General features: G+C 36.0%; 1 protein-coding gene across 4 annotated transcripts in view; it reads left to right on the top strand.

Annotated features, from left to right (window-relative positions):
• The window catches only part of CCDC171 (coiled-coil domain containing 171), a 413,214-nt gene that overhangs the window by 101,011 nt on the left and 285,656 nt on the right, over window positions 1-26,547 (top strand). For all 4 annotated transcript variants that reach the window (XR_004443489.1, XM_033237405.1, XM_033237406.1 and 1 more), the window contains exons 9-10: window positions 1,598-1,758; window positions 12,509-12,647. Coding sequence is in view for 3 of the 4 variants with exons in the window: in XM_033237405.1 (XP_033093296.1) it covers window positions 1,598-1,758; window positions 12,509-12,647 (300 nt within the window). In the remaining variant the exon portion in view is untranslated. The remainder of the gene's footprint in view (window positions 1-1,597; window positions 1,759-12,508; window positions 12,648-26,547) is intronic.

Here is a 26,547-nt window from a genome sequence, read left to right on the forward strand (position 1 = left end):
ACACACGCGCACACCCACGGGTTATTTTGTAGCCTTTTTATAGCTACATATAATTGTTTTGTTGGAATGAACTTGTTTATTCATCCTATGGTTGGTGGACACAGGGAATATAGTTTGTTTTTTCTTTTTTTTTGAGATGAAATGTTGCTCTTGTTGTTCAGGCTGGAGTGCAGTGGCACGATCTCAGCTTGCTGCAACCTCTGCCTCCCAGGTTCAAGTGATTCTCCTGCCTCAGCCTCCCTAGTGGCTGGGATTACAGGCATGAGCCACCACGCCCGACTAATTTTGTATTTTTTAGTAGAGACAGAGTTTCTCATGTTGGTCAGTCTAGTCTCAAACTCCCAACCTCAGGTGATTTGCCCACCTCGGCCTGGGAATATAGTTTTAAAATGTCTTTTTATGTAGAATTTCAAGTGTATGCAAAAGTGAAATAGGAAAATGAACTTCCCACATACCCATCGCCCAGCTTCAATACTTAGCTCACGTCAATGGTGTTTTATCTCTTACCTCCTAGAACTCTCCCACTTTCAGACTTTAAAATTTTTTTTTATTTTTTATTTTGAGGGAAGGTCTCACTGTTAACCAGGCTGGAGTGCAGTGGTGCAATCACGGCCCACTGCAGCTTCGGACTCCCTGGCTCAAGGGATCTTCCCTCCTCAGCCTTCTGAATAGCTGGGACTACAGGCACCGGCTGCCTCCAGACTATTTTGAAGTGAATCCCAGATATCAAATCACTATAACCATAAATATTTCAGTCAAATAGTATTGTTTGACAATAAGAACATCACTTTTCTATAGTAAGAAATCCATTATAATCTATATATAAGAATAAAAAGATCTATTAAATTTCTTAGGCTTATAGAGATACTCAGTTATAATGTTTCTTATAAGAGAGGAAGAATACTTCCCTTTAGTTTTCAAAAACCAGGCCAGGAGCAGTGGCTTATGCCTGTAATCTCAGTGCTTTGGGGGGCTAAGGTGAGAGGATCACTTGAAGCTAGAAGTTCAAGACCAGCCCGGGCAACATAGCAAGACCCCATCTCTACAAAAAGTAAAAAAAATTAGCTGGGTATGGTGGTGTGCACCTGTAGTCCCAGCTATTTGAGAAGCTGAGGTGGGAGGATCACTTGAGCCCAGGAATTCAAGGCTACAGTGAGCTATGATCACACTACTGCACTTCAGCCTGGGTGACAAAGTGAGACCTTGTGTCTTAAAAAAGCCAAACATTTAATTTATTGTATTTTATAAAAGAAGTATCTGAATGGATTAGTAGGTAAAAATTTGAAACTTTGAAAATTTAGATTGAGTTGTATCTACATATCTATTTTTCTTTGATAGAATGGGTTATATTATACCAGCCTATCTTTCATAACACAGTTAACTCTTGTCTTCATTCTTCCACTCTTTCTCATTTTATTTAAACATATTGAGAAAGGGAATAAACTGTCTTTTGTTTGTTTATCTTTCTTTTTTAAGCCAAAACAGAAAGAAGTGCTTGGATGAATGATAATCTGTTACTGTCAAAGTATTCTACTCAATTTAAGATTGCTACTAGCATTTCTTAGCTTGATTTAATTACTTGTCTGTCATCTGGTAGTTACGGATTCGAGACCTTGAAGGAGCTTTGCAAGTAGAAAAGGCCAGTCAAGCAGAAGCTGTTGCTGATTTGGAAATGATCAAGAATGAATTCAAAGAAGTTGAAAGTGCATATGAGCGAGAAAAGCATAACGCACAAGAGAGCTTTGCAAAACTAAATTTGTGAGTATTCTACTGTAAAATTCTCTAAATTAACATAAAGATTTTATAAAAGCTATGTAAAATATGAATGTATACTATGTATTTTTGATATAGCTCCCATTAATGTCAGTGGTAGATTGGGGTAAGTGACTTCATAAAACATAACTATACTTTCCTGTATAGGTAAAAATGGAAATGCTCTTTTGGATATTGAAGTATATTATATTCCAAGTAGCCCAAGAAATTGAGTAATATACTAGGAAGTAAATATATTAATGTAGTTTGTATTATATGATTGATGTAATGCAATATCTTTAAGTATGAAGACCAGCTTGGGCAACATAGTGAGACTTTGTTTCTACAAAAAAATAAAAAAATTAGCCGGGTATAGTGGTGTGCACATGTAGTCCCAGCTACTCGAGAGGCTGAGGTGGGAGGATCACCTGAGCCCAGGAGTTCAAGGCTGAAGTGAGCTATGATCTAAGGCTAAGATCTGGGGCTAAGATTTCTAAGCCATGTAAAATGGTCTATATGAAGATGGATAATATTTGACATTTTCTCAAACTACAGAAATAATAATAATAGCAGTAATACTACTACTAGTGGCTAACATGCATTTGTGACTCACTATATACATAGCACTGCATCGTTTCATTTGTCTAACACCCTATGAGGAAGGTACTTTTAAAAATCTCTTTTACAGATGTGGAAATTGAGGCTTAGCCAGAGTAAGGACATATAGCTCCTAAGTGGCAGAATTAAAATCTTTCTGACTCCTACTGATTTTAACCTTTTTCAGTTCAAAAGCCTTTCATCTTCAAAATTCTGTGAAATGCTTTAAGAAGTTTATAATGCATTAATATGTTTCCAAAAATAAGTCAATAGTAGACATTTTAAACCATTTCCCCCCAGAGGGTGGGAATTCATACTACTTATTCGTTTGTGGCATGATAATACACTGGCATATTAGAATTATATTTTAATCTTTGTTTCTATTTATGGCAAGTAGATAATGGTTTTCCATTTGTATCCACAATATAAAGATTTATTTTAAAATGCTTTATTGGCTGGGCACAGTGGCTCACGCCTGTAATCCCAGCTCTTTGGGAGGCCGACTCTGGTAGATCACTTGAGTTCAAGAGTTCGAGACCAGCTTGGCTAACACAGTGAAACCCCGTCCCTACTAAAAATACAAAAATTAGCCAGGTGTGGTGGGGTGGTGGGCACCTGTAATCCCAGCTACCTGGGAGGCTGAGGCAGGAGAATCACCTGAACCCGGAAGGCAGAGGTTACAGTGAGCTGAGATCGTGCCATTGTACTCCAGCCCGGGCAACAGAGGGAGACTGCGTCTCAAAAAAAATAATAAAATAAAACAAACAAAAAAAGGCTTTATTTATTATAAGAAGTGAGTTAATTTAAGTGAAAGTATTACTTAAATAGTGGTAATTTTTGTGAGTGTGACAAAAACCATGAAGATTGTACCTGAAAGACTGAAAAAATTTAAAACTCTTTTAAAATGTTGGTTTCTTTAATTAATGATACTTATAATATTTTAAACCAATAATTGTTAACTGAATTTCCTTGCTTCCTCTAGTGTGACTTAAATGACATTCTGTGAATGTTATTCTAAGGACTTATTTCTCTTTTATTTTTTTTGAACCGTTGCTTGAATGTGCACATTTAATATATTTCAATGTATTCAAATTTTATTCAAATATGTATTCAAATATTATTCTGCATATCTATTTGAAAGGCTTTTATGTGGAACATAGTGAAGATTTCTTTACTTTTGCTTTAAGGTAATGATTAGGACCTACAAATAAAACTGTAAGAAGTCAGAATGAGCTCCCAATAATTAAAGCTTTCTAGCAATGAAATAATAGACATCTTTCAGGGAACTACTGAGCTTCCTGCCTTGGGAAATTCAAAACACAGAGTGGATGATTCTCTGTCATGGATGTTGAAGAAGAGAGTCTCATAAAGATTGGACCAGAGGAATTTTAACCTACTTGCTAACAATTAAGCTGAGTCTAACCTATATACTTTCCTAATTGGACCCCAAAGCAGTTTTTTTCCTTAAGTTTGTTTTGCTGTTAGTTGTATTTTGGAACTTGAAAATTTTTACTCAAGTTTAATATTCCAGTAAGCACCAACTGACAATTCTAAACATTGGTTACATATTCCAACTAGGCACTAGCTAATTAACACTCCTAATGCTTTAACATAATGTCCCTTATCGCTTCTTCATCTGCATATAACTGTCATAATAATACACGTTAAATATTATAAATAAATAATAACAGGTAATCGTTAAAGCCCAATAATCGTTGAAAATTTCTGTGACTTTCCTTTTCCCATCCCGTCTTCCTTTTCCGTGTATGTGAAATGAAAGCCACTTCCACCCGTTCTATCTGTAGTATAACAAGGAATGATATGACTTGAGGGATCTACCTGTACTTCCATTTTCCATTTTCTGCCTGTACTTCTAACTGTACTTCAGAATCGTCTTTAAAAAAGGTTTTTAAAATTTTTAAAATATTTTTTTAAAGAAGATTCTGAATTTCTGAAAAATATTCTGTTGTTTCAAAGTAGTTCTAAGTTTTGGTTAATGTATCACAAATAGAGAATTGATAGATTTTAGGTCTTTAAGGTAAATAATACTTTTAACTTGCAACTTTGAGAATGTGGAGTTTTGGAGTAGAATATTGTTTTACCTGTTGTGAACTGATGTAGCAGTTCATCATGCTTGAACCTGCCATTGGTTAAGGTTCTTAAGCTTCTGTTTCTTGCCAGATAAACCTAGGCAGGATCTCACTAAAAGGCAGGAGAAAGAAAGCTGTGTTTATATTGCAGAGTTATAGTTTTGGTCCATAGTTTCATAACAGTAGACATTCCTGCATGAAATTATTTTAGATGGAATGTATATATTCCATCATTCTGTAATCAAAATTTCTTAGTGTAAAATTTTTTCCATCTAAAACTTGCAGTATGAAACTAAAGCTTTTCAATAATCTTTTGTTTTCTTTTTGAACATTTTTTTCTTTTTAATTATGGGTAAATAATAGTTGTACATATTTATAGGGTACATGTGATATTTTTATACAAGCATACAATGTGTGATGATCAAATCAGGGTAACTGGGCTATCCATTAACTCAGGCATTTATCATTTATTTATGTTAGGAACATTCCAGTTGCACTTTTTTAGTTATTTTGAAATATGTAGTAAATTATTGTTAACTGTAGTTGCTCTGTTGTGCCACCAAACACTAGATCCTGTTACTTCCATCTAGCTGGATTTTTGTACCCATTAACCATCTGAATTTTCAAATATAGTGAAGTCTTCATTAACTGTGATAATTGATTGCTGGGCAATAGTAGGGAGAAAGAGATCATAGTAATCCTCAGGTATAGTTGAAACTTAAATTTAATTTGGAACATCATTAGTCAAATATATCATACTAAATGGACTGCATCTAAATTTATTTCTTAGACTCAATATTTAGGAATTTAGTTTTCTAAATATATCACCCAAAAGGATAAACATAACAACAGTATTGTAACTTAGTAGCACTATTTTTGTTTACATTGTATGTAAAAACATAGTCCAAAGATGGCTATTTGTTAAAATAGCCTGTTATTGTCAAATTCTTAGCTGAAGTATTAAAAAAAAAAAAAAAAAAAAGGAAGAATGGAGCTCCAGTAGGAAAGAAGGCATCCTAGCTACAGACTTACTTCTCTTCTCTTCCTTTTCTTGCCTAAATCCTCCACCTTTTAAGTCCTGGCCCTTTCCCGTCAGAATTCAGAGACGAGGCATCTCCTTAACCTGCCCTACTCTTGCCCCACTTACTCCCTCTTGGTTGGGAGTTTAGCAGCGTGGTAGGAGTCAGCTTTTTTGAGTTGTCCACCAGAATGCTCAATAGCAAGATGTGTTCCCCCATTTCAATGGACACAGTTTGGCCTTTATTTATAAAATAGTACCCCCCCCAGCAAAAAAAAAAAAAGCTGTGTGTGTATTGTGTGTGTAATGACAGATGCACTTAATTTTATATTTTTTGAGTAATAGTAATTTTTAACTAAAATCTTGATTTTATCAAATTAATACATGTACACAGTCTAATGAATAAAATGGTACTGTTAGGCTCATGAAAAACAACAGTTTCATGCCCCATTGCTCTCCACTATTAGTTTCTACTCCTTTGATGCATCTACTTTCAAATCTTAGTGCTGTTTCTTCTGAAATTTGATTTCATATTTCTAAATAACAAGCATAGTATGCCATTTTTTTAGTTTCTGCCTTTAGATATCTATTGAGTTCTACTTATATATCTCTATTATATGCTTCTCCCACACCACAGACACTTACTCCTTCCCTCTTTCCATCCTTTCCATAGAGTTATATTTTTGGGTTCAGCATACCTTATTTTTTCTACAGTTTAATTTTTGTTAACCCATCTTTTTTTTTATAGCACATTTTATTGTGTTCTTTGTTATTTATTGTCTGTCTTATGTAACAAGAAACTTTGTTTATTACTGTCTGTCAATGCCTAGAAAGGTACATAAGAGCTGCTAAATAAAGATTTATGGAATTGGGCTGGATGTGGTGGCTCATACCTGTAATCCCAGCACTTTGGGAGGCTGTGGTGGGAGGATTGCTTGAGGCTGAGGTGGGGGAGGATTGCTTGTGGTGGCGCATGTTTGTAGTCCCAGCTACTTGGGAGGCTGAGGTATAAGGATTGCTTATGCCAAGGAGTTCGAGGCTGCAGTGAGCTATGATCATGCCACTGTACTTCACCGTGGGTGACCAAGTGAGATGCTGTCTAAAAAAACAAACCAGAAAATATTTGCAGAATCAACAGATGAGAATAGTTAATAATTGCCTCATTTTAAACTGTATTAGTTTATGTGATTAACCAATCACTTATTAAATTATTTCTAAACATTAACAGAACTGAAAGTCTCCCATGTTCCTACCCCTCAGAGATCCTATCATTTTAAATTTCTTCTAAGAGATGGTCCTCCTGGACTTTTTTGTCTACTTGTTCCAGTCTGGACAAGTTTTTTTTTTTAATTTATTTTTATTTTTTTTTTAGACTTTAAGTTCTAGGATACATGTGTGCAGTGTGCAGGTTTGTTACATAGGTATACATGTGCCATGTTGGTTTGCTGCATCCATCAACTCGTTTACATTAGGTCTTTCTCCTAATGCTGTCCCTCCCCAAGCCCCTCACCGCCAGCCAGGCCCCGGTGTTTGATGTTCCCTTCCCTGAGTACATGTGTTCTCATTGTTCAATTCCCACCTATGAGTGAGAACATGTGGTGGTTGGTTTTCTGTCCTTGTGATCGTTTGCTCAGAATGATGGTTTCCAGCTTCATCCATGTCCCTGCAAAGAACGTGAACTCATCCTTTTTTATGGCTGCATAGTATTCCATAGCATATATGTGCCACATTTTCTTAATCCAGTCTATCATTGATGGACATTTGGATTGGTTCCAAGTCTTTGCTATTGCGAATAGTGCCACAGTAAACATATGTGTGCATGTGTCTTTATAGCAGCATGATTTATAATCCTTTGGGTATATACCCAGTAATGGGATGGCTGGGTCAAATGGTATTTCTAGTTCTAGATCCTTGAGGAATCGCCACATTGTCTTCCACAATAGTTGAACTAATTTACACTCCCACCAACAGTGTCAAAGCATTCCTATTTCTCCACATTCTCTCCAGTACCTGTTGTTTCCTGACTTTTTGATGATTACTATTCTAACTGGTGTGAGATGGTATCTCATTGTGGTTTTAATACGCATTTCTCTGATGATCAGTGATGATAAGCATGTTTTCATATGTCTGTTGGCTGCATAAATGTCTTCTTTTGAGAAGTTTCTGTTCATATCCTTTGCCCACTTTTTGATGGGGTTGTTTGTTTTTGGTTGTAAATTTGTTTAAGTTCTTTGTAGATTCTGTATATTAGCCCTTTGTCAGATGGATAGATTGTAAAAATTTTCTCCCATTCTGCAGGTTGCCTGTTCACTCTGATGGTAGGTTCTTTTGCTGTGCAGAAGCTCTTTAGTTTAACTAGATCCCATTTGTCCATTTTGGCTTTTGTTGCCATTGCTTTTTGTGTTTTAGTCATGAAGTCCTTGCCCATGCCTATGTCTTGAATGGTATTACCTAGGTTTTCTTCTAGGGTTTTTATGGTTTTAGGTCTAACATTTAAGTCTTTAAATTAATTTGAATTAATTTCTGTATAAGGTGTAAGGAAGGGATCCATCTTGAATTAATTTCTGTATAAGGTGTAAGGAAGGGATCCAGTTTCAGCTTTCTACATATGGCTAGTCAGTTTTCCCAACACCATTTATTCAATAGGGAATCCTTTCCCCATATCTTCTTTTCATCAGGTTTGTCAAGATCAGATGGTTGTAGATGTATGGTGTTATTTCTGTGACCTCTGTTCTGTTCCATTGGTCTATATCTCTGTTTTGGTACCAGTACCATGCTGTTTTGGTTATTGTAGCCTTGTAGTATAGTTTAAAGTCAGATAGCGTGATGCCTCCAGCTTTGTTCTTTTGCTAAGGATTGTCTTGGCCATGCGGGTTCTTTTTTGGTTCCATATGAACTTTAAAGTAGTTTTCTCCAATTCTGTGAAGAAGGTCATTGGTAGCTTGATGGCGATGGCATTGAATCTGTAAATTACCTTGGGCAGTATGGCCATTTTCATGATACTGATTATTCCTACCCATGAGCATGGAATATTCTTCTATTTGTTTGTGTCCTCTTTTATTTTCTGAGCAGTGGTTTCTAGTTCTTGAAGAAGTCCTTCACATCCCTTGTAAGTTGGATTCTTAGGTATTTTATTCTCTTTGTAGCAATTGTGAATGGGAGTTCACTCATGATTTGGCTCTCTGTCTGTTATTGGTGTATACGAATGCTTGTGATTTTTGCACATTGAGTTTTGTATCCTGAGATTTTGCTGAAGTTGCTTATCAGCTTAAGGAGATTTTGGGCTGAGATGATGGTGTTTTCTGAATATACAATCATGTCATCTGCAAACAGGGACAATTTGACGTCCTCTTTTCCTAATCGAATACCCTTTATTTTTTTCTTCTGCCTGATTGCCCTGGCCGGAACTTCCAACACTTTGTTGAATAGGAGTGGTGAGAGAGGGCATCTCTGTATATATTGGTTTTCAAAGGGAATGCTTCCAGTTTTTGCCCATTCAGTATGATATTGGCTGTGGGTTTGTCATAAATAGCTCTTACTATTTTGAGATATGTTCCATCCTTACCTAGTTCATTGAGAGTTTTTGGTATGAAGGGGTGTTGAATTCTGTTGAAGGCCTTTTCTGCATCTATTGAAATAATCATGTGGTTTTTGTTGTTGGTTCTGTTTATGTGATGGATTACATTTATTAATTTGCATATGTTGAACCAGCCTTGCGTCCCAGGAATGAAGCCAACTTGATCTTTGTGGATACACTTTTTGATGTGCTGCTGGATTTGGTTTTCCAGAATTGTATTGAGGCTTTTTGCATCTATGTTCATCAGGGATATTGGTCTAAAATTCTCTCCTTTTGTTGTGTCTCTGCCAGGCTTTAGCATCTGGATGATACTGGCCTTATAAAATGAGTTAAGGAGGATTCCCTCTTTTTCTATTGATTTGAATAGTTTCAGATGGAATGGTACCAGCTCCTGTTTGTACTTCCGGTAGAATTCGACTGTGAATCTGTCCAGTCCTGGGCTTTTTTTTTGGTTGGTAGGCTATTAATTGTTGCCTTAATTTCAGAACCTGTTGTTGGTCTTTTCAGAGATTCAACTTCTTCCTGGTTTAGTCTTGGGGAGGGTGTATGTGTTCAGGAATTTATCCATTTCTTCTAGATTTTCTAGTTCATTTCCATAGAGGTGTTTATAGGTGTTTGTAATATTCTCTGATGGTAGTTTGTATTTCTGTGGGATCGGTGGTGATATCCCATTTACCATTTTTTATTGCATCGATTAGATTGTTCTCTCTTTTATTCTTTATTAGTATTGCTAGGAGGCTATTTTGTTGATCTTTTCAAAAAATCAGCTCCTGGATTCATTGATTTTTTTGAAGGGTTTTCTTTTGTGTGTGTCTCTATCTCCTTCTGTTCTGCTCTGATCTTAGCTGTTTCTTGCCTTCTGCTGGCTTTTGAATTTGATTGCTCTTACTTCTCTAATTTTTTTAATTGTGATGTTAGCGTGTCGATTTTAGATCTTTCCTGCTTTCTCTTGTGTGTATTTAGTGCTATAAATTTCCCTCTACACACTTCCTTAAATGTGTCCCAGAGATTCTGGTATGTTGTGTCTTTGTTCTCATTGCTTTGAAATAATATCTTTATTTCTGACTTCATTTTGTTATTTACTGAGTAGTCATTCAGGAGCAGGTTGTTCACTTTCCATGTAGTTGTGCAGTTTTGAGTGAGTTTCTTAATCCTGAGTTCTAATTTGATTGCACTGTGGTCTGAGACAGTTTGTTGTGATTTCTGTTCTTTTACATTTGCTGAGGAGTGTTTTATTTCCAATTATGTGGTCAATTTTAGAATAAGTGTGATGCGGTGTTGAAAAGAATGTATATTCTTTTGATTTGGGGTGGAGAGTTCTGTAGATGTCTATTAGGTCCACTTGGTCCAGAGCTGAGCTCAAGTCCTGGATATCCTTGTTAACCTTCTGTCTCGTTGATCTGTCTAATGTTGACAGTGGGGTTTTAAAGTATCCCATTATTATTGTGTGGGAGTCTAAGTCTCTTTGTAAGTCTCTGAGAACTTGATTTATGAATCTGGGTGCTCCTGTATTGGGTGCATATATATATAGGACAGTTAGTTCTTCTTGTTGAATTGATCCCTTTACCATTATGTAATGGCCTTCTTTGTCTCTTCTGATCTTTGTTGGTTTAACGTCTGTTTTTTTCAGAGACTAGGGTTGCAACTCCTGCTTTTTTTTTTTTTTTTTTTTTCCCGTTTGCTTGGTAGATCTTCCTCCATTCCTTTGTTTTGAGCCTGTGTGTGTCTCTGCATGTGAGATGGGTCTCCTGAGTACAGCACACCAATGGGTCTTGACTCTTTATGCAATTTGCCAGTCTGTGTCTTTTACTTGGGGCATTTAGCCCATTTACATTTAAGATTAATATTGTTATGTGTGAATTTGATCCTGTCATGATGATGTTAGCTGGTTATTTTGCTCGTTAATTGATGCAGGCTCGTCATAGCATTGATGGTCTTTACAATTTGGCATTTTTTTTCAGTGGCTGGTACCAGTTGTTCCTTTCCATGTTTACTGTTTCCTTCAGGAGCTCTTGTAAGGCAGGCCTGGTGGTGACAAAATCTCTCAGCATTTGCTTGTCTGTAAAATATTTTATTTCTCCTTCACTTACGAAGTTTAGTTTGGTTGAATATGAAATTCTGAGTTGAAAATTCTTTTCTTGAAGAATGTTGAATATTGGCCCCCACTCTCTTCTGGCTTATAGGATTTCTGCCAAGAGATGTGCTGTTAGTCTGATGGGCTTCCCTTTGTGGGTAACCTGACCTTTCTCTCTGGCTGCCCTTAACATTTTTTCCTTCATTTCAACCTTGGTGAATCTGAGAATTATGTGTCTTGGGGTTGCTCTTCTCGAGAAGTATCTTTGTGGTGTTCTCTGTATTTCCTGAATTTGAATGTTGTCCTGCCTTTCTAGGTTGGGGAAGTTCTCCTGGATAATATCCTGAGGAGTATTTTCCAGCTTGGTTCCATTGTCCCGTCACTTTCAGGTGCACCAATCAAATGCACGTTTGGTCTTTTCACATAGGCCCATATTTCTTGGAGGCCTTGTTCATTTCTCTCTCTCTCTCTCTCTCTCTCTCTGTATCTATCTATCTATCTATCTATATGCACACACACAGCCATGTGTGTGTATATATTATGTGTGTGTGTGTCTTATATATATATAAGCGATGGGATCTCAATCTGTTACCTAGACTGAGTGCAGTGGCACAATCATAGCTCACTGCAACCTTGAACTCCTGGGCTCAGGCAGTCCTCCTGCCTCAGCCTCCTGAGAGTCTGGGACTACAGACACATACCACTGTGCCTGGCTGATATTTAAATTATTTTGTAGAAATGGAGTCTTCTTTTGTTGCCCAGGCTGATCTTAAACTCCTGGCTTGAAATGATCCTCCTGCCATGGACTGCCAAAGTGCTGGGATTATAGTTGTGAGCAGCTGCACCTGGCCTATCTGAGCAAAACTTAAATAGAAAGGTGAATCCTTTGAAAAGAAATTCATATGTCTTCAAACTGAATGTGAATTATTTTTGATTAGTCTTCCTTTTGGATCTTCCATGCCACCACACTGGTTCTACTTGCATGGACATTCAGATGTGAGACATTTGTTCCATTTTTAATGTTGTATTTTAATTTTAAAATTGTTTGGTAGTACTGTTTTCTCATTCTTGAGATAGTCTCTGAGCTAATTGGACTATGGTAGGTGGGTTTTGCTCATCAAAAATGGTGGTGCAACCAAATCAACACTAACCAAATCTATTTTGCTTATAGCCTTGGGCATACTACAAATACCTACTATCAAAGGGGAAGTAATATTGCTTTGAAGTTTTTCATTTAAGAATATGCAGTACTTTTTGTTTGAAAAAGGAAAGGCAGCCTTAAAAAGTCTTTTAGCATGAACACATGATATGTAGTACATCTGCCATACGTCTTAAAGGTGTGTAATATCAGTTGATATAAGCATGTTTGAAAAACCTGCTCTGACACTTTAACTTTTCAGATTAGAAAGAGAGTATTTCTCCAAAAACAAGAAACTAAATGAAGAGATCGAGGAACAGAAGAAAGTAATTATAGACCTCTCAAAGAGACTCCAGTATAATGAAAAAAGTTGCAGTGAGTTACAGGAAGAACTAGTAATGGTAAGAATAAAAAAGAAAACCCTATGGCAATCACTTTACTGGGTCATAGTTGATGTATAGCAGGATTGTTTTTCCTTACCACATTCCATGAGATAATAGTATGAAAGTTATTTTAGTGACAAACAGAATTTCCAAAACTGGAAATGCTGATTACATCAAAGATATACATAATGAAATCTCTCTGATTTGGAATAATTGGGGGAAACTAACTGAACTAGTAAAAACTCTGAATTATAGAATTTTCAAAAGTGTATTCAAATGTTTTCATTTTTTTATTGTACATAAAACAGTGTTACTTAGATTAAGGGTGATTGGGGTTTGTAATTAACACATCTGATGATTTCAAAGACTTCTTTTGTAATTGTTTTGTACGTGATCACTCTCTCTCCATTCTCCAGTAATCTAGCTTTTACACTATAACCAAATTTATCTTTGTAAAATATTGGTCTGTTTTTGTCAACCTCTCTTTATTCAAAACTCATCAGCATGTCAGTGCCTCCCTGTTGTTTTTGAAATAACTGCCAGCTTCTTGTTGTGTAATCTCAGGAGCTTTTCCTTTTGTCTTCATGTTAACTTTTCTACCCTCTTCTTTTGCCTTTGCCCTCTATCTGTCTTGCTTTAGCTTCATTATAGTGTTCCCGTTTTCTAAACCCATTTTTTTCTTTTCTTTCTTTTTTTTTTTTTTAAAGATGGGGTTTAATTCATTCTGTTGCCTAGGGTAGAGTGCAGTGGTGCAATCCTAGCTTACTGTAATCTCCAACTCCTGGGCTCAAGCACTCCTCTTGCCTCAGCCCCCTGAGTAGCTGAGACTGCAGATGTGTGCCTCTGTGCCTGGCTGGTTTAAAAATTTTTTTACAGAGATGAGGTCTCGCTGTGTTGGCCAGGCTGGCACCAAACAAGCAGCCTCAAGTGGTCCTCCTGTCTTGGCCTCCCAAAATGCTGGGATTAAGGTATGAACCACTGCACTTGATCTAAACACATCTTTTCATATATTCTTTTTTTTTTTTTTTTGGGACAGAGTCTAGCTCTGTCCCCCAGGCTGTAGTGCAGTGGCTGGATCTCAGCTCACTGCAAGCTCTGCCTCCCAGGTTCATGCCGTTCTCCTGCCTCAGCCTCCCAAGTAGCTGGGACTACAGGCACCCGCCACCTCACCCAGCTAGTTTTTTGTATTTTTTAGTAGAGACGGGGTTTCACCGGGTTAGCCAGGATGGTCTCAATCTCCTGACCTCGTGATCCACCTGTCTCGGCCTCCCAAAGTGCTGGGATTACAGGCTTAAGCCACCATGCCCGGCCCCCTCTTTTCATATATTCTTATTTTTATTCAGGTTTTTCATTTCTTTGACCTGCAGTGACTAAAATTCTCCTTTTTTCCATTGACAGATTTCTATACATCCTGTGATGCCCAGCTCTGATATCTTGCAATCTATGAAGCTTTCTGTGATTCTGTCTTCCCCACTGTCATACCCTTTAAGTTAAAATTCTGTGCCTCCTCAACAGTATTTCTTTAGTACTTAGTTCAGCATCTTTATCGTAATACTCACCGAAATTTGGTGTGTATTATGTCTCCCAAGAGGATATGAATGCATTCAGGTTAGCTTACTTCATTTTACATACCTAGATTCCACTATAGTACTTGGCTCAATAAACATTTGTTCGATGGATTTATTTGGTTGATGCAGAATCCTCTTCTCTGCAGTTTGCTGGGACCCCACCAGGGAGGGTGTAAAGTTTATGGTAATACCGTATTACTTCTTTGTTTTGTTCTACACGTATATACTTTCCTCAGAGGCTTGACTACTTCACTTTCAGTTATATTCCAAAAGTTTTAGTGATTTGGTTATTGAGGACAATGGTTATCATTCTCCTCAAAAAAGGTGGACCCTGGGTTATACTAGGATTTGGTCACCAAATCAGTGCTGCCCAGATCAAAAGCTAATAATGAGATATAGTTAAAACTCTTCAGTATTTTGTCAGATGATCCAATATTATATACATTTTCCATTTATCTCAAGATATTTGCTGTGTTCTTATTCAGGGAATTGGTATCATTGCTTGTTCTAGAAATCAGTTTGCAGTTTGGTATTTTGAATGTGATGTTTTAGAAAGTTAGGAGCCCTCTGTGTAGTCTCCTTTAGCATCTGTTCACTGTAATGTGTTATCTTAAATTTCATTGGCTGTTTTAACTCTTACCTCCTAGTTCAGGAGGTTGAATCAGTAGTGGAGAAAAATATGTCAGGGTCGTTGAGCTGAGTACTGCATTTGGTCTGCTTGCTTATTAGATATTGTACTGAATAGTTTGGAAAATAAGCCAGGGTTATAACTAAGTATGCAAGAGTTAAGACATATTCACCAACATAGGTTGCATGAATTTTCCTAATTCTGGTTTTCTAGCACTTTAGTGAGTAGATACAAAAATAAAATGAGACTAGTTTAACTCACCACAGAGCATATGCATATTTAGTGATTAAGAAATTTTACTTGGTACCAAGAGATTTTTTTTTTTCTAAAACTTTTACAGAGTGATATGTGGTCTCAAATAATGCAAGTGACAGCTCACCAGCAACCTATGTTTGCCTGTTGGGACCCTCTGCACTCATTGTATTCATTGTATTAACCCATTAAACACTACTGTTTTGATAATGATGCTGAAAATTGTAGGCTGTTTCTTCAAAGCTTGATGGATTGCTAAAAGCAGTTGCAGATCTGTGAATAATGTAATAGCTCCTTGCCGAATGGGTTGTTTGAAAAACTTACTCAGGTTGCCAGACTAAGTGATGTACCGTTTATGTGGCTCAGACCGTTAATATGTTCCTCTTAATTTTTTCATCTCTCTTAAACTCATAGCTTTGCGTCTTATTTTTTCCATCTTTCTCTTCTTTCTTCTTCCCTGTTAGCTTTCTTTTAACTTTTCTGTTTTATGCTTATTAGAGCTGTTGTTCTCTATTTCTTTACCTGTCCATAATATGAAATTTAAGACCTGTTTAATGAAAATGTCTTTAAATAGTAAGTACAATGTTTTTCTTTTTATAAATTACTATTCTATCACTTTTCCTAAATATATTTTTTCTTGTACATATTCCTTTATTGACTTTTCTCAGTAGATTAGTGGCCTTTGGAAGAAAGAAGGCTTGAAAAATTTATCTTAAAAGGTGTTTCTGCCAAATTAAAATTTTAAGCCCTAAGAAATGAAATTTTTCTAGTTCTGCATTCACAGTCTTGCTGTTATTTGTGCTTTGAATTCATAATTGTTGTTGACTGAAGAGAGAATGACTTAGGAGGAAGATTTTCCCTTTCGCTTTTAGAAATGAAATTGTTTTAATGACATGCCATGATTTTACATGCCCTAGTGTGTCTTTTCCACAGTTATATTTCTTTTGAGCATAATAGTTTTAGTATTTTACAGACTATAGATGGGAAGCATAAATTACCGACAGGTAAGTTTTCTTCCCCTTTGAGGTACCAGCTTGTTTTCTAGTTTAGGTCAGGTTCATGGCCATTATTTAAGTCTTGGTCTTTATTTTCTCTGTTACATTGCAAAAGAAAGTTAAAGTCACTATCCTCTGTAGGTTTACTTGTGAGATCAAGGTGTTATTAATAAGATACAAAGACTTGAGGAATTTTGAGACTTATAGATAACTTTGTATGTGTTAGTACAGCATAGCCTTATGCTGTATCCTGGGCTAGATATAGCAGCAGAGCTGTTAGAGGCTTTAGAGATCATCTAGCCCAGGATACAGAAAGTCTTAAAAAAACTACTTGGAAAGTGATAGCTCCCCTGTTTCGAGAGAGATATTATATAAATATAAAACATGATTTTGGAAAACTCTAAACTGAGTATGTTGTCTTTTGTGGGTTTTTAATAAATATAAACCTGCCAACTTTAATTGTACTTTATTTTTAAATGACCCAAAATAATTGTATTAATATGTATTTGTAGGGTACACTGTGATGTTTTGATATATACAACATAAAGTGATCAGATCTGGGTAATTACTATATTATCTCAAACATTTATCATTTCTTTGTATTCTAATTATACTTTTATATTAATGAAATTACTTCTACTCAATGTATAGATTTAAAAGATAGAACTAGTAAATTAATGGTATATAATTATTATTTTGAATGTCATAGAATTAGTAGGATTTCAACATAGGACATCCAAGGACTTAACAAATTTATTTTCATGTTTACGTGAAGATGTGAACACAGAATATGAAACTTGACAGAATTTGACTATAAAAAGTTTTGATTGGAAATTGAGCTTTTAGTTTCAAAATCTATGAATTTGATAATGATTTAATCAACTACTAAATAAAACTGAATTTCTAGTTTAAGATGCTTAGTGATCATGCTTATTAAAGTCCATCTGAGGCTCAGCAGATCCAGCTGGGTCTTTTAGACATTACTGTGAGTTTTTATATCTGCTTCTCTTGAAGCAGGGGAGCTTTCATTTTCAAATTGGTATTATTAGAACTTGCTCTGTGCTTTCTTCAATGAAATTTTCTTGACTCCGTCATTTCTTGAGATTTGTTTTTCTGCCACTCAGTAATATTTAGTTACAGCTCTAGGAGAGACTTTATATTGAAAAGGGAATTCTAGTTCTCATGAGGTTTTGCTCAAAGAATGTTTTATTCTCTAAAGAACTTGTGATTGAAAATGGTCAAGTGTATATTTTTTCCCAATACTTTTGGGGGCTTAACTGATTATATAATAATAATGATTGCCAGCATTAAATATGATTTTGGAAAGTGTTTTGATGGTTATGCTTTGTGGTGAAGGTAATATTTCTTGATAATATTTTTACTTCCAATGAACTATTAGGTTTGCTTTAGAAGAACATGTTTCTGATTTTGTAGGAGGTTTTCAAAACTAATGGGCTAATAAATATGCTATTCCAAATTTTTAATAAAAAATGATTGATTCTTGTTTTGCACCAAGAATAGGAGTAGTATTTATACATGGGCATTGTTTTTGCTAATATAAGTATCACTCTCTGTTTCTTTTAGTGGCCCCTAAGTTTTAATTCTAATAAATAATATTCATCGCGTATGTGTCTTTGTGTATTTAAATATTCCTTTTAGGAGGCTGACTTCCTAAATTTATGGTATAGGCATAAAACTTTTACATTAAGCCTTTTGAAATTTATTTCTATGCAAATTAGTAAATTTTGAAAATCCAAATCTCATTTTTCACCTGGGAAAAAATAAAATGGTATTGTGTAGGTATGTGTGTGAGAGAGACAGAGAGCAAGAGATCGCGAGAGAGATGTTTGTATGTTAAGGCCCCTATTCAGATTGAAAGGTAGCATCTGCTGAAAAATAAACTGTTAAAGCTAAGTAAAGAAGGGTAACATTTCATTATGTGAGATAAGCAAGTGGGATCATGGAATACTGACATCCTTGGAAGCGGCATAGGTAAACAAGGTGGTAGGGAACTAAGAGACTAGCTGTCATTAATATGATCAAGGAAAAGCTGCTGATGGTGATGATAGCAAAAACTATCCAGACCTCCTTAAACCCATACAAATGCATTGTGCATATAATGGTAACTAGGTACAAGATACGATGAAAAGGTAAGCTGTAAGGGTAAAAGTATGTAATGAAGATTATAGGCTCTGATGCTTCCTTGTTTTCACTTAGAATTTCTTCATAATTGCTTAACATATATTTAAATAAAAATTGTAAAAGTTTTACTTGAGTTAAAAAATGTTCAGAAATTATAAGCACTATATATTAGTTGCAAAAGTTCAACCTATGTCTAAAATGCTTATTTCATTAAAAAAAATACCCATTGACTAAAGCCTTTTTTTAACCTATTTGTTTTTTCTATTATTTAACCTTATTAAAATTGCCCTTCATTGTTTTTATTGTTATTTATGACTTGAGTCAACTTTTTCCATAGCAGATCAGTAAGACCCATTTACCAATTTTTAAATATAAATATTTATATATAGTTTTTATATGTTTCTTCAAAGGCTTGCAATAGAAATTTTTATTTACATGCCTTTCTATTTCTGATACTCATGTTGAGTGAGCAAAAAAGTATGGGATGAGGTTTTGAAGGGTCATAAAAAGAGAGGATGATTATGAAACAAATAAAAAAGAATGCCATGTTAGATTAAGCCAGAAATGCATTCAATTCAGCAGTGTGAGAGGCAGAGTGTCCCAAGGTGCAAATAAAGGTCGTTTGTTATTTCATTTTTCTTTCTGGTTAAAGATACTTTTTAACCAACATTGACTCCTCTTTCATAATACATTAATATTTGTCAATCACAACATTTTCTGAACTTTCTTTGAATATTTTGGTATTTTTAGTCCCCTGTTTACACTGGTTGTAGATTCATCACGGCATCTAAAGTAGTCCTTGGATCATGTTGAGTGGTGAGTAAATGCTCATCTAAACATCATCTGGTTAGCCAGCATAGCATTAGGGGACCTGTAATCCTAGGGCAGCGCATTCCATATGTGAGTTTTGTCTGAGGCAAAGAAGTGAGTCCCTTTATCCTACAGTTCTTTTAAATTTCTGGGTATGTTTAGAATTATAGCGTTTGTTGAGTCAACAATTTATCATTAACCTAAACTTATTCTTTATGTCACATGACAAAATATATTAATAAAAAAGTAGAAGCAATATTTTATCTTCAATTAGTACTTTGTTTTCAGCTCAACAGTTTTGTTTATTTAGCTAATGGATTCTGTTTTCATTCTCAAATTCCTTGTATATTAAAAGGTTGTTAAGAGAACTAGCAGCTTTGGGAACAAAATTTGAATATAAGCATAGACCAGATGTGGTGGCTGACACTTATAATCCCAGCACTTTGAGAGTCTGAAATGGGAGGAAGATTGAGCCCAGGAGTTTGAGACCAGCCTGAGCAACAAACGTAGTGAAACTCCCATATCTACAAAAAAATGAAAAAATTAGCTGGACATGGTGGCGTGTGCCTGTAGTTCTCAGCTACTTGGGAGGCTGAGATGGGAGGATCACTTGAGCCTGGAAGGTTGAGGCTGCAGTGAGCCATGATTACGCCAGTGCACGCTAGCCTGGGGCACAAAGTGAGACCCTGTCTCACTTAAAAAACAAAACAAAATCCTGACACTTACTGTATGTGTGAAGAGTAGAAGCTTTGTTAATAAAACTGAAACAATTTGTTAGTAAAAAAACTTATCAACTGTAAAACAAGTTAATAATGTAATTATTAAATTTAAGCTAACTGCCTACTGGCTATATTATTTGTAAGACTATTAGCCAGACATCTCTGTAGAATGATGTGAAAATTATAATATTAATAATTATAAATATAATAGTAATTTTCAGGTAGATGAACATTAGCTTCTTTTTAAGCCTGATGAGTGGGTAAATCTCTGTTTTGCTCTTTGAAAAATTTTACACTGTTCAATCTTTTCTGCCTAGTTTGACCCTAATTTTGATCTTAAATTGTAATAAATTTAAGATTTAAAGTGTGGAAATATTAGCTCATATTTTGGTTAAGATTGAGCCCTATACTTGAAAGAGAATTATTTTTGAACTAGGAATTTAATTGAACCTTGATATTAAGCTCACTCCAAGTATGCAGTTTATTTGGCTTTCTATACATATATTCCTGTAAATTTTTATACCTTGGTATTAATGGGGATTTCAGTCAGCTGGCATAATAGAAAGAACATAAATTTTGGAGGCATATTGATCTGGGTTTTAATCTCAGGCCTATCTCATTTTAGTTGTGTGACTGTAGTGATATTCTTCCTCTGGATCCATTTACTCATTTGTAAAATGGTGCTAACAATCTCAGTCATGCAGGGTTTTTGATGAGCCTTAAAGATAATATATGTATCAGGAGAATGGCTTGAACCCGGGAGGAAGAGCTTGCAGTGAGCCGGGATCGCGCCACTGCACTCTAGCCTGGGCGACAGAGCAAGACTCTGTCTCAAAAAAAAAAAATAAATAAAAAAAGTAAAGATAATATATGTATCAAAATAGCAGAGGATGGAAAAAATATATCATGCACCCAATTAAAAAAAAAGAACTGGAGTGGATATACTGACGGCAGATAAAATAGACTTTAGAATAAAAATGTTACTAGAGATAAAGAGGGACACCTCATGTCGTTAAAAGGATCAATCTACCAGAATGATCTAACAATTATAAACATGTATATGCCCAACAACAGAGCTCCAAACTATTTGAAGAAAAACCTGACATAATTGAAGGGAGAAATAGACAACAATAATATTTCGGGGCTTCAGTACCTCACTTTCAGTAATGGGTAGAACAACAAGGAAGAATATCAACAAATAAATAGAAGACTCAACAGTACTGTAAACAAATTAGACCTTACAGATATCTATAGAACACCACACCCATTAGCAAAAGAACACACATTCTTCTCAAGTGTACATGAAATATTCTTGTGGAAAGATCATATGCTAGGCCATGAAACAAGCCTCAATAAATTTAAAAGGATTGAAATCATACAAAGTGTCTTCTCTGACCATAATGAAATCAAATTAGAAATCAATAACAGAAGGCAAGAGGAAAAATTCACAAATATGTGAAAATTAGATAACGCACTCCTAAATAACCAACAAGTCTAAAAGAAATCACAAAGGAATTAGAAAACACTTTGAGATCAGTGAAATAAAAAGACAACATACCAAACTTTGTGGGATGCAGCTAACACTTTGCTTAAGAGGGAAACTTATAGCCATAGTCATCTATATTAAAAAAAAAAAAAAGTGGGACATGGTGGTCCATGCCTGCAGTTCCTAGCTACTGGGAAGGCTGAGGTGGATTTCTTGAGTCCAAGAGTTTGAGGTCAGCCTGGGCAACATAGCGAGACCCCGTCTCTTAAAAAAAAAAATTCTCAAATCAGTAATCTAACATTTCATGATAAGAAAAGAGAAAAAGAAGAGCAAACTAAACCCAAAACAAGTGGAGGAAAAGAAACAGTAAAGACTAACAAGGAAATAAAATAGAGAATTTTTAAAAAATAGAGGAAATTAGTGAAACCAAAAGTCGATTCTTTGAAAAGATAACTAAATTGATAACGCTTAGTTACACTCATAAAAATAAAGAGAAGAGATTCAAATTATTGAAATCATGAATGAAAGGGGGATATAACTACTGACCACAGAAATAGAAATAATTGTAAGAAACTACTCTGAAAAACTGTATGCCAACAAATTAGATAATTTAGAATGGACAAATATCTAGAAAGACACAAATTACCAAAACTGGTTAAGAAGAAATATAAAATTGGCTGGGCACAGTGGCTTACCCCTGTAATCCTAACACTTGGGAGGCCAAGGCAGGCAGATCACGAGGTCAGGAGTTCGCGACCAGTCTCGTCAACATAGTGAAACCCTATCTCTACTGACAATACAAAAATTAGCAGGGCATGGTGGCGCATGCCTGTAGTCCTAACTACTTGGGAGTCTGAGGCAAGAGAATCGCTTGAACCCGGGAGGCAGAGGTTGTGGTGATCTGAGATGGCACCATTGCACTCCAGCCTGGACAACAGAGCAAGACTCCGTCTCAAAAAAAAAAAAAGAAAGAAATAGAAAATCAATGCTATAGCAGGATGTCTTAGAATATCAAAATGCAAAGTAAAAAAAATCAAAAGAGATTGGATTAGTAATCAAAATAACTCCCACAAAGAAAAGCCCAGGCCTAGATAGCTTCACTGGTAAATTTATTTAAATGTTTAAGAGCAGTTACCACCAATTCTTCGTAATTTTTTTCAAAAATAGAAGCAGAGATAACACTTCCCATATCATTCTGGGAAGTATTATTACTTTGATACAAAAGCCATATATACCAAAAGAAAACTGCAGACTAGTATCCATTTTGAATGTAGATGCTAAAATTCTCAAAACTATACTAGCAAGCTGAATCCAGCATGATATAAAAAAGATATTACACCATGATGAAGTGGGATTTATCTCAGGAATATAATACTAGTTTAACACCTGAAAATCAACTAATGTAATAAATGATGGGTGTCCATTTTAGACCTTTCCTGCTTTCTCTTGTGGGCATTTAGTGCTATAAATTTCCCTCTACATACTGCTTTAAATGTGTCCCAGAGATTCTGGTACGTTGTATCTTTGTTCTCATTGGTTTCAAAGAACATCTTTATTTCTGCCTTCATTTCATTATTTACCCAGTAGTCATTCAGAAGCAGGTTGTTCAGTTTCCATGTAGTTGAGCAGTTTTGAGTGAATTTCTTAATCCTGAGTTCTAGTTTGATCACACTGTGGTCTGAGAGACAGTTGGTTAAAATTTCTGTTCTTTCACATTTGCTGAGGAGTGCTTTACTTCCAACTGTGTGGTCAATTTTGGAATAAGTGCGATGTGGTGCTGAGAAGAATATATATTCTGTTGATTTGGGGTGGAGAGTTCTGTAGATGTCTATTAGCTCCGCTTGGTGCAGAGCTGAGTTCAATTCCTGGATATCCATGTTAACTTTCTGTCTCGTTGATCTGTCTAATGTTGACAGTGGGGTTTTAAAGTCTCCCATTATTATTGTGTGGGAGTCTAAGTCTCTTTGTAAGTCTCTAAGAACTTGCTTTGTGAATCTGGGTGCTCCTATATTGGGTGCATGTATATTTAGGATAGTTAGCTCTTCCTGGTGAATTGATTCCTTTACCATTATGTAATGGCCTTCTTTGTCTCTTTTGATCTTTGTTGGTTTAAAGTCTGTTTTATCAGAGACTAGGATAGCAACCCCTGCTGTTTTTTGTTTTCTATTTGCTTGGTAGATCTTCCTCCATCCCTTTATTTTGAGCCTATATGTGTCTCTGCATGTGAGATGGGTTTCCTGAATACAGCACACTGATGTGTCTTGACTCTTTATCCAATTTGCCAGTCTAAAAATCAGTGAATCCAGGAGCTGTTTTTTCAAAAAGATCAACAAAATTGGTAGACTGCTAGCAAGACTAATAAAGAAGAAAAGAGAGAAGAATCAAATAGATGCAATAAAAAATGATAAAGGGGCTATCACCACTGATCCCACAGAAATACAAACTACCATCAGAGGATACTATAAACACCTCTAAGCAAATAAACTAGAAAATCTAGAAGAAATGGATAAATTCCTTGACACATACAACCTCCCAAGACTAATCCAGGAAGAAGTTGAATCTCTGAATAGACCAACAACAGGCTCTGAAATTGAGGCAATAATTAATAGCCTACCAACCAAAAAAAGTCCAGGACCAGACAGATTCATAGCCGAATTCTACCAGAAGTACAAGGAGGAGCTGGTACCAGTCCTTCTGAAACTATTCCGATCAATGGAAAAAAGAGGGAATCCTCCCTAACTCATTTTATGAGGCCAGGATCATCCTGATACCAAAGACTGGCAGAGACACAACAAAAAAAGAATTTTAGGCCAATATCCTTGGTGAACATCGATGCAAATATCCTCAATAAAATACTGGCAAACCGAATCCAGCAACACATCAAAAAGCTTATCCACCATGATCAAGTGAGCTTCATCCCTGGGATGCAAGGCTGGTTCAACATACGCAAATCAATAAACGTAATCCAGCATGTAAACAGAACCAACAACAAAAACCACATGATTATCTCAATAGATGCAGAAAAGCCCTTTGACAAACTTCAACAGCTCTTCATGCTAAAAACTCTCAATAAATTAGGACTTGATGGGATGTATCTCAAAATAATAAGAGCTATTTATGACAAACCCACAGCCAATATCATACTGAATGGGCAAAAACTGGAAGCATTCCCTTTGAAAACTGGCACAAGACAGGGATGCCCTTTGTCGCCACTCCTATTCAACATAGTGTTGGAAGTTCTGGCTAGGGGAATCAGGCAGGAGAAAGAAGTAAAGGGTATTCCATTAGGAAAAGAAAAAGTCAAATTGTCCCTGTTTGCAGATGACATGATTGTATACCTAGAAAACCCCATTGTCTCAGCCCAAAATCTCCTTAAGCTGATAAGCAACTTCAGGATACAAAATCAGGATACAAAATCAATGTGCAAAAATCACAAGCATTCTTATACACCAGTAACAGGCAAACAGAGAGCCAAATCATGAGTCAAATCCCATTCACAATTGCTTCAAAGAGAATAAAATACTTAGGAATCCAACTTACAAGAGATGTGAAGGGCCTCTTCAGGGAGAACTACAAACCATGCTCAACGAAATAAAAGAGGACACAAACAAATGGAAGAACATTCCATGCTCAATATCATGAAAATGGCCATACTGCCCAAGGTAATTTATAGATTCAGTGCCATCCCCATTAAGCTACCAATGACTTTCTCCACAGAATTGGAAAAAACTACTTTAAAATTCATATGGAACCAGAAAAGAGTCCACGTTGCCAAGTCAATCCTAAGCCAAAAGAACAAAGCTGGAGGCATCACGCTACCTGACTTCAAACTATACTACAAGGCTACAGTAACCTAAACAGCATGGTACTGGTACCAAAACAGAGATACAGTCTAATGGAACAGAGCAGAGCCCTCAGAAATAATACCATACGTCTACAACTATCTGATCTTTGACAAACCTGACAAAAACAAGATATGGGGAAAGGATTCCCTATTTAACAAATCGTGCTGGGAAAACTGGGTAGCCATATGTAGAAAGCTGAAACTGGATCCCTTCCTTACACCTTATACAAAAATTAATTCAAGATGGATTAAAGACTTAAATGTTAGACCTAAAACCATAAAAGTCCTAGAAGAAAACCTAGGCAATACCATTCGGGACATACTCATGGGTGAGGGCTTCATGACTAAAACACCAAAAGCAACGGCAACGAAAGCCAAAATTGACAAATGGGATCTAATTAAACTAAAGAGCTTCTGCACAGCAAAAGAACCTACCATCATAGTGAACAGGCAACCTACAGAATGGGAGAAAATTTTTGCAAACTACTCATCTGACAAAGGGCTAATATCCAGAATCTACAAAGAACTCAAACAAATTTACAGGAAAAAAACAACCCTATCAACAAGTGGGCGAAGGATATAAACAGACACTTCTCAAAATAAGACAGTTATGCAGCCAACAAACACATGAAAAAATGCTCATCATCACTTGCCATCAGAAAAATGCAAATCAAAACCACAATGAGATGCCATCTCACACCAGTTAGAATGGAGAGCATTAAAAAGTCAGGAAACAGGATGTGGAGAAATAGGAACACTTTTACACTGTTGGTGGAACTGTAAACTAGTTCAACCATTGTGGAAGACAGTGTGGCAATTCCTCAGGGATCTAGAACTAGAAATACCATTTGACCCAGCCATCCCATTACTGGGTATATACCCAAAGGATTATAAATCATGCTGCTGTAAAGACACATGCACATATATGTTTATTGCGGCACTATTCACAATAGCAAAGACTTGGAACCAACCCAAATGTCCATCAGTGATAGACTGGATTAAGAAAATGTGGCATATATACACCATGGAATACTATGCAGCCATAAAAAAGGATGAATTCATGTCCTTTGCAGGGACACGGATGAAGTTGGGAACCATTGTTCTCAGCCAACTATCTCAAGGATAGAAAACCAAACACTGCATGTTCTCACTTATAGGTGGGAATTGAACAATGAGATCACTTGGACACAGGAAGGGGAACATCACATACTGAGGCCTGTTGTGGGGTGGAGGGGGAGAGATAGCATTAGGAGATATACCTAATGTAAATGACGAGTTAATGGGTGCAGCACACTGACATGGCACATGTATACATCTGTAACAAACCTTCATGTTGTGCACATGTACCCTAGAACTTAAAATATAATAAAAAAAAAAGACGGAAGCCAAATGATGATCTCAATAGACACACAAAAACATTTGATAAAATGCAGCATCCTTTTATGATAAAAATGCTCAACAAACTAAGAATAGA

Source organism: Trachypithecus francoisi, unplaced genomic scaffold, assembly GCF_009764315.1.
Source record: "Trachypithecus francoisi isolate TF-2019V2 unplaced genomic scaffold, Tfra_2.0 Lachesis_group16, whole genome shotgun sequence".
In the NCBI taxonomy this organism is placed as follows: Eukaryota; Metazoa; Chordata; class Mammalia; order Primates; family Cercopithecidae; genus Trachypithecus; species Trachypithecus francoisi.